This window comes from Haemaphysalis longicornis, unplaced genomic scaffold, assembly GCF_048455015.1.
Source record: "Haemaphysalis longicornis isolate Haplotype H1 unplaced genomic scaffold, Haemaphysalis longicornis Haplotype H1 scaffold_10, whole genome shotgun sequence".
NCBI lineage: Eukaryota > Metazoa > Arthropoda > Arachnida > Ixodida > Ixodidae > Haemaphysalis > Haemaphysalis longicornis.
The window spans coordinates 133,345,569-133,357,577 of NW_027526204.1; the positions used below are offsets into that span (position 1 = coordinate 133,345,569).

At 52.8% G+C, this 12,009-nt stretch overlaps 1 protein-coding gene and 1 pseudogene across 1 annotated transcript; one reads left to right on the forward strand and one right to left on the reverse strand.

Moving 5' to 3' along the window:
- Positions 1-1,149: 1,149 nt before the first annotated feature.
- LOC144160108 (carbohydrate sulfotransferase 1-like) lies at positions 1,150-2,154 on the reverse strand. Its single transcript, XM_077691715.1, has one exon. It carries the CDS (start codon positions 2,152-2,154, stop codon positions 1,150-1,152), a length of 1,005 nt encoding a protein of 334 aa, XP_077547841.1.
- A 5,740-nt stretch (positions 2,155-7,894) lies between these two features.
- Positions 7,895-10,784, forward strand: LOC144160110 (transportin-2 pseudogene; annotated as a pseudogene).
- Positions 10,785-12,009: the final 1,225 nt, after the last annotated feature.

Sequence of the window (12,009 nt, forward strand, 5' to 3'; positions counted from 1 at the left end):
CAATCTTGTATTTTGTCTTCATGGTTTGTTTAGATAACAACAATTAAGCTGTGAATCCGCATTTCTTTACACTTCTGTGCGCAAATCCAATATGAACAGTTGCAGTTATCAATCTGACCGATACTGGTGCCCCATATCAGCGGTGAACCCAGCAATAGCTGTCCAGACCGATAGCGCGCTTTGGTACGGGAAGCTCACCTTATCAATACCGAAATCTGGCTACGCATTCCAATAAAAGGCACCTTCATCCTGTACCCCGCCGCATATTAAATTGACAGGCTTCCAATTCAAAACATTAAAGGGACTCTGCAACTCTGTCGATAAACGCTTTCACTATTTCCTTCACGTCTGGAAGCGCGGCGAAAGCTACAGTTATCGCCAGTCCGAAGCGGCACTGCGTGATTTGCTCATCGCAGCAGATGCGCCTTCCGTTTCTGCTTTGCTTTTGTGGCTTTCTTTCTAAAGTGGCTATCGAATGCGTTCATTGCTGCGACTGAAAGAAAGCCGACCAATAGCCGCTACACCGCTGTAGTGACGTAATTCCAGCGGTCGAAGAACGCCAAGACCAGGAAAGAGCAAATTTTTCGAGAAAGTTTCCAAGTTATCTGATGGGCATGGGGTAGTAGTTTTTGGTTGAGGTTATTTATGACCACTTATTCCAAGTGCTGAGTGTGTTTGTTGACTACGTTCTGAAAGGATTGAAAACATACAAAAGTTAAGAAAAGTGTTTCAGAGTCCCTTCAAATAGCTGTATGTGGCTCGACGACCTCCCAGTGAAACCCATGGCCAAACGCATGAGCCAAGAACAAGGTCTATAGGAGGCTACGGCGGGTAATAAGCCTTCAGCAACTCTTAGATACATAAAATTCCACGCACCAGCAGACATGCCAGCACTGCCAGCAAAGTGTGGTGCCTCGCAGTATCACACAGCAACTAAACAGCAGATCGCTGCGCACCAACTCGAAATAACTAGTTATATACGTTAGCGCCACTTGCTGGAGACTCGAGAGAGCTGAGGTATGAAGCTGGAGCAGCGAACTTCGCTTTAAATATAAATCCTGAGAGCCTATAGAAGTGTCAGTGCACGCACTCCCTGCGCTGAGTGACATCACCGGAGCACGATTCGATTGCAGTCACTTGCACACGCACCTACGGTAAGACACTGCTGAGCTCCTTTTTATCGTGGAAGATCTTGTAGCCTAGTCGTTGCAGCACCGCAGCGCACGTGGTCTGGACCTCTTTAATGCGCTCCCAGCTCAGCTTTCTCGTCCACGCCAACGCGGCAACGTCCGAACGTCGAACGATGGAGTAAGGATTCCGAAGAACCTCAGGGTCGGCCCCCGTCGTGTGCTCCTTCAGAAAGTCAACCACCGCGCCCGAGAATTCCAAACCCAGGGCACGGAACAGCGCCTTCGATTCATTCTGCGGCCGTGCCGCGATGTCTTCGTACCGCAGGCGTATCGCCGCCCCGATCGGCAGCAGACTCTTCAGCTGCTCGAAGGCGTCCAGGTCTTCGCTCATTTCCCGACAGAAGTGCTCGGGGCTCCCGCACTTGGGAGTCACCCTACACCAGTGCATGGCTTTCCTCGAAACCACCATTGCTCGCGGGTCACGAACGAGGTGCACAACCTTCAGGGAGCCGTTTCTTATGGCGGCGTTCTGTCGCACCCACGCGAGAAGCTGGGCGACGCTGAGACGCGTGACCTTGACGATGTGGACCAGAGACCGTCGACACACGGCGGTCATGAACTTGGGGTTTAGGCAGACGTTGACCTCACGGTCGCACAAGTCCATGAGAAAAGTATTGACGGCGTAATGGTTCCATCGCTTGGCCCCCATCGCCAGGTAATCGGACATGCGGGAGAACTGGCAAGTCAAATGGTTTCTTAAAATGTCCAAGCCTGCCCGAACCGTGGAAGCGTTCAAACGCTCGCCCGCGCTGAGGAGGTCCAGTGGCTCGTAACTAAAGAAGGTCTCGTTGATCGCGGACGACAGCAGTTGGCCCAGGAATGACGACCCCGAGCGGAAGTAGGCGAGGAGAAGTATCCGGTTTTTCTTGGCCGGGTTGACGACTGCGTAGCGCTTGGGAATCTTCGGAAGTACCCCAGTTTTGTTCGTCCGTTTGACGCCGTTGGCTGCCGGCTTGCCTATCATCGTGTCATTCGTGGCGTTTCGCCCAATCTTATTTTCTCCTATGTCCTTTCGCGCGTCGCTGGTTCCGTTGCTGGAAGTGAAAAGCGTAACATCCTCACTGGCACTAGAAGTCTGGGACGTCGTGGGACTCGTGGTTTCCACGCCTCGGGAAGTCACTGTCTTTTTGAAGTCTATCCGGCGGCTTCTTTCCTCCGTTCCGTTGTCACCGGGGTGTTGACGTCGCACACTTGCACTAGAAGGCTGAGACGTCACCGGACTCATGGTTTCTGTGCCACGCGAAGTCACTGCCTTTCCGAAGTCGTTCCGGCGGTTTGCCTTCTCCGCTCCGTTGTCGCCGGAGTGTTGACGTCGATTGTTCAAAAGGTCCGTGGGTAGCTTCGTGCGTTTCACTACGTCGAGCTTGGAAATACGCTCAGCAGGAGGCAACACGCGGACATCCTTGTCTACGCGACGCCCGGACCGGTTTAACGGCTTGGGGAGAACAATGAGCTTGAAGTTTGAGCGCGGAGCCGCGGCGGCGAAGGGGGCCCTGTTGACGTAGATGACGAGATTCTGAGTGTGGTGGGAAATAAAGCGTATCACATTTGAGAGCAGCACCAGGTACAAGACGGCGATCAAGGTCACGAGTAGGCACTTCGCCGCAAGTCGCGTCCAAGTCCGAAAGAGCATCGCGAATCGCTGCACGTTTATACGCACTCAATGCGAGCATTGCGCTTCAGTAACCGTCCCTGAATAGGCACGGATCCATCTCGCCGCGAGGAAGCTTGCGGTTGAATACCGGGCGGAAAGCGAACTATTGCAGACGACACATTTCAGTTGAATCGCCATTTACGACGCGATACGCGCAGAAACAAAAAAAGGCGGGAAGTTTAAATAGCAAAAGTAAAAACATGGTTGTTCGTTTTAATGAGAGAAACTTGCGCCGCGGCAGTTGCCAGCAGACGTGCAGTATTGAATGTACAGGCAACACGAAGGAAGGGAAGAGGGGAATGGAAAAAGAGAGGGTGAGAGGAGAAAATACTCGAAAACAGCGTGGAAGCACAATGAAGTCTAAATGCGCGTGTCTAACGTCGTATATTCGTCAACGCGTGTGCGCGCAGTTCCTTTGAAAGTGTGTCCGCGGAGCTGTAAAGCACGGGCTTTTGAAAATAGTGCCCAATACGCCGAGTCGGGGGACCTAGGTAACCTAGGCCTAACTCATTTTTTTTTACCCTAGCAGCTCCGCGCAACGCTTTTTGCCCGCGAATGATTCACGTAAAAAGCTCTATGCTCGTAAAATTCGTCTGCATGCGAAACGAGAATAAAGAAATTGCCGTTCACTTCGCGCGAATTCACGCTGCTCAGTGATCGAAATGACGGAAGAAGAGGACGTTAGAAAGACGTTATTCGGAATTTCGGTGCGCGCGCGTTGCGATCGCCTCTCTTGTGACGCCGGTTTCGAAAGTGTGTCTGTGAAAGTGTGTCTGTGTGTCATTTATATCAGTTATAAATGGTCGCTCCTGGCGCGACGGCTTCGACGTAAATTTTCTGTCCTTTCTGTCACTTGTGTCTCCTATTCTTGAGCTGCGCGTGTTCGTGAGGCATGCACGTAACCAACCAGCGTTAGTTCTGTAGACCTGAAAACGCTATCGTTCGTGCATTCATTGACACAATGAAAGCTTTAGGCAGATACTAAAACGAAGCTTTATAAGGCTAGGCTAAACGAAGAGCTGGCGGTCCTGTGTATGCAGAAAACTCCTGCGGTGCAACCTCACGCGCATGCGCGAGAAAACCAGGTTGGAGAAGATTTAGAAGTACGGGGAGAGGGATTGGCTGGGTTTATCACAGCAGCGCGCATGCGCAGAGAGCTGTTGCGTGAAGCACAGATCAAGAGACAACGGCGAACAGGAGCGGTACCGGTGCGGGTGGAGCAGTACTTGCGAGGAGCAGTACTGCTATACCATACCATACCATACCATACCATAGCATACCATAGCATAGCATACCATACCATACCATACCATACCATACCATACCATGCCATACCATACCATACCATACGTACTTGCGAGGAGCAGGCAGCTTGCGATGGGCGAATCCGCGAGCATGAACGGGAACGAAAGAAAACACCACAAACACACAAAGAAGGACTTCAATGAACCATAAGGAGTAACACACCGGTAAACACCTGCCGCACGTTACGGATTCGTCGGTTAACCATCTGTGCGGAGCGCATGGGCGCATTGTCTTTTATTTGTTGTGTACTATAGAATGCTCAAAAAATATTAATGCATAGCATTCTCTGGCCAGTAAATTTTGCTTTTGGGCGGTACACATGACCACTACGCTACCGGCGGGGCTGTCTTTCCCTCCACTTTCACGGGTATTTATGTTTAAGGGATTTGTTGTCTGCGCTTAAGGGTGGTAGCCAGCGCAGCGTATTCTGGAGGTCGTGGGTTCGGATCTCACCCAGCGGGATTTTTTTCTCCACTTTCTTTCTTTCTTCCAAAAATTCGTCATCTGTTTCAATGACCTATCGCATCCTCCCCTTTGCTTTCCTTGGCATTCTTGACTGCCAATCCTTATTTCTGTATTATTTCAACGAGCCCCTCATTTCCCATTCTGAAGCAAGTCTCTTTGCTGAAACGTTGGCAACAATCGTGCTTTTACCTTGTTCAACGTTTTCTTTTCTGGATGGACTGGATGAAGTCCATTCTTTTCAGAATGGACTTCACAATTAACCACGGCTGTCAAGAAGCATTCCAAGACGATTCCTCTGACGGTGAAGAATCCCTCAGTTGACTCCCATCTTCTCCATCTATGGGAGGCTCGCCACGGCCTCGTTCGTCGATGGCGGAGGCAAAAATATAATAGATCCCTGAAACGTCGAATTGCTGCCCTGACCCAAGAAGCCGCTATCTACGCTCACACCCTTCACAAACAAAACTGGGCTACCTTCTGCGACCAGCTCCAAGGAACACTTAGCAGTAAACGAACGTGGCACCTCCTCCGTAGTCTTCTTGGCTCGAAACCTGCCAAAGCTGCCACCCACAATCACGTCCGCCGTCTTCTTCACAACTATCCCCATTCGAATGATCAGCTACTAAAAGAGCTCAAGACCACCCTTTTTGGTACCGACAGCAATGCCTCTCCTTTCTGCCACGCTGATTACACCGGCGCTCCGAATCCTGCCCTTGACGCTCCCTTTACGCTGCAAGAACTCGACCAAGCTATCTCTTATCTCACTAAAAATACCACTCCCGGCCACGACCGTATAACTAACAAAACTATCCATAACTTGGACAATGCCCCTGTAACCGCTTTACTAGATTTCTTCAACAACCATTGGACAAACGGCAACCTCCCTCCGCAATGGCGGCACGCAGATATATCTCTAATTCCTAAGCCCAACAAGCCAATCCAGCTCTCCAACCTTCGCCCCATCTCCCTCACCTCCTGTCTCGGTAAACTCTTTGAACGCATGGTTCACACCCGCCTCACTACTCACCTTGAAGACTCACCAGCACCTATTCCCTCACACCATGTTCGGCTTCCGCTCACACCTCTCAACTCAAGATGTTCTCCTACAGATCAAAGAGCAAGCCATCGATCACCTCAGCAAAATTCATCCCAGTGCCATCTTAGCCCTCGACGTAAAGGGCGCTTTTGACAACGTCACACATCAGGCCATCTTAGAAGGACTTCGAGAAACCCACTGCGGTGTGTGTACATAAAACTACGTGCGGGCCTTTCTTACCGACCGAACTGCCACCCTTGGCATTGGACCACTTCGATCTGACACATTTCGCACTCCTCTCAAGGGAACCCCACAAGGATCAGTTATATCACCCCTCCTCTTCAACATTGCTCTCCTCAAGCTCCCACCTCTCCTTCAAACCATCCCTGGTCTCCACCATGCCCTATACGCTGATGATTTAACTCTTTGGACGACCACCGGATCTCCTGGCACACAACAAGATACCCTACAACAAGCCATCGACACCATTATCGCTTATCTCCGCCCTCGAGGCCTCACGTGTGCCCCCAGCAAATCAGCACTCCTCATCCTCCGCTGCCGAACTCGTGGGCGATGTCCAGTTCCCACACCAGATCCTGCTCCAACAATCGGTTCCACACCCATTCCTAAAGTACACAGCCTTCGTATACTCGGAGTACAATTCCATCAAGATGGCTCTGGCGCTGCAGTTCTTCCCCACCTTCAAGCCACTGTCACCCAACTTACCCATCTCATCAAACGCATCACAAACCAACGTCAGGGCCTCAAAGAAGACGATACAATACGACTAATTCAAGCCCTTTTAATTAGTCGCATCACATATTCCACCCCATACATCACCCTCATACCCAAAGAACGGGAGAAAATCGATATACTAATTCGAAAAGCTTTCAAAATTGGTATTGGCCTCCCCGCTCAAACCTCTACCTGTCGTTTCTTCCAACTCGGAATCCACAACACCCTCGAAGAACTCCTGGAAGCTCAACGCAACAGCCAACTCACCAGACTCCTCCTTACCACTACCGGCCGACACGCCCTCCAGGTTCTCGGATACCCGACCCCACCTGCTTCACAAGCCCTTCAGCGCATTCCATCTTCAATCCGGTCCCACATTATTGTATCCAAAATTCCTAACAATATGCACCTAGAATTCAGCCAAGGTAGAAGGCTCTCCCGGGTTAAGCATATCTTCGATCACATAATCGCTACACCGACGTCGCCCTCTACCCCACACGCCAGGCTCATGCTCTGGTGGTTGTAAACTCAAAAGGCACACTTCTCACCTCCATCACAACTCTCTCGACATCAACCACCACTGCCGAAGAAATTGCCATAGCCATCGCCGCTACAACTGGCTCCGAATACCTTACAATAATAACAGATTCCCAGCAAGCCTGCCGTAACATTCAACGTGGACTCATCTCACTTCCCGCATTACGCATACTCGCATCAATCAATCCCCTCCCCGAGCTGTACATCATCTGGACCCCTGGCCACTCGTCCCTCGACGGAAATGAGGCGGCTCACGCCGCTGCCCGCGCCCTTCCACACCGGGCATTTCCCTCAGGGACAGAACCCACGGTCCAGCCTCCTCCACCTCCCGCTGTTCCATCACGCTACCACGATATCCTGCACCATTATCGCAACCTTCGCCTCACTTTGCCTCAACCTCACCCTCAACTAACCAAGGAGGAAGCAGTCATCTGGCGTCGATTACAAACAAACACATATTACAACGCACCCATCCTCCACGCTATCTCCCCTACCCAATACACCCTCACCTGCCAATTCTGCCCCTCTCTTAATACTACCTACCACACGGTGTGGGCCTGTAAAAACACCCCATCGCTTACCCCCAAATCCCAGACCTTCCCCAGAGCAGTGGGAGGGCCTGCTGACCAGCTCCCGTCACGCTGACCAGATCTTTCTGGTCACCCGTGCCAGGGCTGCAGCTAAGACCCAAGGGTACCTGAACTGAGGCGAACCCACCCCACCGAGTATGGCTCAACCACCACCGCTTGCTCTATTAAATGTTTCATCTCTCTCTCTCTCTCTCTCTCTCTCTCTCTCTCTCTCTCTCTCTCTCTCTCTCTCTCTCTCTCTCTCTCTCACTGCAAGTAAATGAGATAGGGCAAGAACTGGTGAAAAAAGAAAGGGAAGCGAGAAAGCAAGCAAGAGGTAAATAAAAGATGGGAGGAAAGTAAGTAAAAGGACGCTGAATGAAGGTGGGAAAGACTATAGGCAATGGGAAGAAAGGCACTGCCTAAAAACGGGCGCAGTGTAGACAGTGAAGCCGGGCAGGACTACATAGTAGCTAGCACAGGTGAGTGGATCGACTGCGTAGCAGATTCATGTCGCAGAAACGCTGGAGGTTGGTTGGTGGTGTTGGATCAGTGGTTGCCTTGGCAAGCTGTGGCGGCAACTCCTCCGCCCGAGCGGAACCTAGCGCATCAATAATCTGGCCACGTCACCACATATGCGTGCAAGTTCCGTCTCCCGAAGGAAGCTGACAAGAAGGTGTGGCACCGTCTTCGAAGTATTCAATGGACATTGGAAATGTACTATACTTTCTCGCCCCTAATACCATAGAATTAAACGTACAGACAGTCTTGCATGGTTCGTGGAACAGTCTTCCACTTCCCTCTTCTTTATCACCAGGAAACACACCCACAGGGAGGGGGATTGTCCAAGAGATTAGTTTACAAATGCCTAAAGCGTTCACATAAACTTGCAAGGAGTAACCATGATGGAATATAAACAAAAACTTCATGACTTCATTAAGAAGCACCAACGCCGATTTGTAAACAATAGGACCAAACTAAAGCGGGAAAAGTTCATTGATTGACACCTTGTGCGCGTGCACGAATGCCAAGTGTAAGGAAAAGGCGAGTGCGGAGAAGAGGACGAAGCTCTCCGAAGGTGGGCGCAGAGCGGGCTGGCCGCCGCCTCGTCCGCAGCTACGGTGTACGCGAGGACTACACTGAGGGGCTGGCCACAGCTGCGCTGAACCGAGAGTTGGACCTGCTGGTGCACTAACTGCAACAGCTTCGTCAACCTTCGGTCACCGCAAGCCGCAGCAGCAAGCACTTCATCGTCAATCGCGTACCGACCACCCCTCTTGCTTCCACTACCAGCCCGCGCAATGGTGCACATCGATAACAGCCTCGCAGACATCTTCCGCCTCGACGCGTGCGACACGGCGCGAGGGCGCAAAGACGTGTGCCGCAATCTGACCCTGCTCCTGGATGACCCCGCGGGCCGCCTCGTCCCTTACATGCACAAGGTCATCGAGTTCGTAATGGCGCGGACGCAGGAGCCGGACGAAAGTGTGGCTCAGGAGGCATGCGACTTCTGGATCTCGTTAGCCAAGCAGCCCATCTGCCGCGAAGTGCTGGCTCCCCACCTCCCACGCCTCGTCCCCATTCTCTTGCAGAGGATGAAGTGCTCCAATGTCGACGAAATGGAGCCCGAACAGGACGAAAACCTGCTTCCCGACGACTACCACAACGAAGAACAGGTGGACGTTATCGTCAACGAGGACAGATCCGTTGCCTACGATGAAAACAGCGATGCTTTAGAGTGGAACCTGCGAAAGTCCGCCGCGGCCGCGCTGGACGAACTGGCCTGCGTGTTCCACGAAGTCCTGCTCGACGTGCTCCTTCCCGTCCAGACGGAGGCGCTGTTGCACGAAGAGTGGCAGACCAAGGAGGCGGGCATCCTGGCCCTCGGGTGTGTCGCCGAGGGCTGCATGGGAAGCATGACCCCGCACCTGCCCCAGCTGGTGCCGTTCCTGATGGAGTGCCTGAACGACGACAAGGCCCAGGTGCGGTTCACCGCCTGCTGGGCCCTGAGCCGCTACGCTTACTGGGTGGGCAACCAGCCGCGAGACCACTACCTGAAGCCGCTCACGAGTCACTTGATGAGGCTCATGCTGGACGTCAACGAGCATGTGCAGGAGGCGGCCTGCACTGGCTTCGCTGCCCTCGCAGAGGAGGCCCGCTCTGACTTGGTCCCTTACCTCAACCTCATCCTCAGCACGCACGCCCGCGCACTCAGCCTCTACCAGCGGCCACAGCGTCCTGCACTGTACGACAGCATAGGAGTGCTTGCGGACACCATGGGACACTACCTCAACAGACCCGACTACATCCAGTTACTCGTACCGCCACTCATCGAAAAGTTCAAGGCCCTGAAGGACGACGACGAGGAGCTGCTGGTGCTTCTCGAGTGCTTGTGTAGCGTGGCCACCGCTCTCCGGTCCGAGTTCATGCCGTACAGTGCACTGCTGTTCTCGAGGTGCGTCTCCATCATCGAGCAGGCGCAGGAGGAGGAACTGGTGAGGGCGGCTCACCCGGACGTGTTCGACGGCGCCGACAAGGAGTTCGTCGTCGTTGCGCTTACTTTCCTCAGCGACCTCGTCGAAGGGTTAGGTGACCACGTGGCGGCACACGTCTCGTCGTCCAACATCGTGCCGCTGCTCCTCCAGTGCACGCAGGACCCGATGCCGGAAGTACGCCAAGAGTCCTTCGCCCTCCTCGGAGACCTAGTCAAGACCTGCTTCGGACAAGTGGAGCCTTGGATACCCGACTTTTTCCCCGTTCTCGGCCGCAATCTCGACTCCACCGAGCTACCCGTGTGCTCCAACGCGGTCTGGGTCATCGGAGAGATCTGCCTCAAGCTGGGCGAGGCAGCGAAACCGTACGTGCACACGGTGGTTGCCAACTTGGTGAACATCATCAACAGACCCGACGCTCCCAAAGGCTTGCTGGAGAACACCGCCGTTGCTATCGGCCGTCTCGGCTACGTCTGTCCGGAGGAGGTGGCGCCCATGTTGGATAAGTTCATCCGACCGTGGTGCTTATCGATGCGAAACGTCAGCGATAGTGAAGACAAGGACTCTGCCTTCCGCGGCCTCTGCTGCATGATCGAGGTGAACCCGGTTGGAATCGCGTCCGACTTCGTCTCCTTCTGTGAAGCAGTCGCTTCTTGGGTAAAGCCCAAGGCAGACCTGAAGCAAGCCTTCCAGGATATAATCAACGGCTTTAAAGTGTTCGTTGGGGAGAATGATTGGCAGGGCTTCGTCGAACACTTTCCGCCCGCGCTCAAGGATCGCCTGGCGGAATACGACATCTGAGAAATAACAGATGCTCCATTCGAAAAACTGCAGGACTGTGAAACGAAAAGACTCCAAAGCGTCGGCCCGTTTTGCGCAAGAACGTAAAAAAAAAAAGCAAAGCTAACAAGTTCCTTCCTAACCACTACCGAAATGGAGTGCCCGCCACCCCTACGCTTATACCCTCACCTGAAGAGCCTTGTCGTGAGCAATAAAAAGCCTTTATCTCAGACCGTAATTAGTTAGCTCGTTCAAGGAACTTTTGCCCAAGACATGATCCAAGCAAAAAAAAAAAAAAAAGTGAAAAGCGCAGCATGTCACTATTACCGACTCTGTGCCATCGCAGTGAAAGCTGTCACGCGTCTCATATATACGGGTCTGCTAATGTGCACACCATATGCGTTTTCGAAAAAAAAATTCCCCCGCACCTCCCCGAGGGGGATTGTGAGGATGCAGAAATGCGAACGTCGAACGCAACGTCCTCGGGTACCATGCGAGGAAGGCACCGCACAACCTTCGATACGTCGATGGGCACGTTCACCGCCTGTCCCTTGATTCCAAATTGCCCGTTGCCTCGAGTCAGCCGCCTGATGCTCATGAAGGGGAGTCGAGGCGCGATGAGCCGCTCTTCGACCGGGTTCAGATCGGGAAGATGCGCCGGCCGAGGAGGATAACGGTAGCCAAAACTCACGCAGCCCTCCTTTTCGCAGCTTTGTCTTCTTCTCCTTCTTCTTCTTCAGCGGTTTCCCTACGGGAAGATGACGATGGTGGTTGAACGCGAAGCTATCTCGTGATGGATTGTTTGGTTGGCCAATCCCTAGGGGCACCATGCCACAATCATCATCAGACGCGCTGCGGACGCCGGCCAAGGGACGCACGACAACCCCCGACTATAATGCATTTCTGCACAAAATAAAGCCTGCGCGCGGTTCCACCTGCAACCATGACCGTCGAGTCATTTATGTACACTGTTCGGGTTTTCAGTTTCATACTACGTCAGTAGTACCAGAGTCCTTCAAAAGAATTCAGGGGCTCTGGTAGTACTCTTTAGGTCGACGCCCATCAATAGTTTATAGTATTAATTCTACGGTTTGCAGTTGGAGCACACACCTTTTTTCGCGGCGTATCCGCCACCGTGCGTCGTTTGTGCTATCACGGCGCATGCGTGCGCCGGGGAGAAAACGCAAGAAAACAGCGGAATTGGACAACGCATCTCGAATCCGCTCCGGCCTTTAACCAATGACAT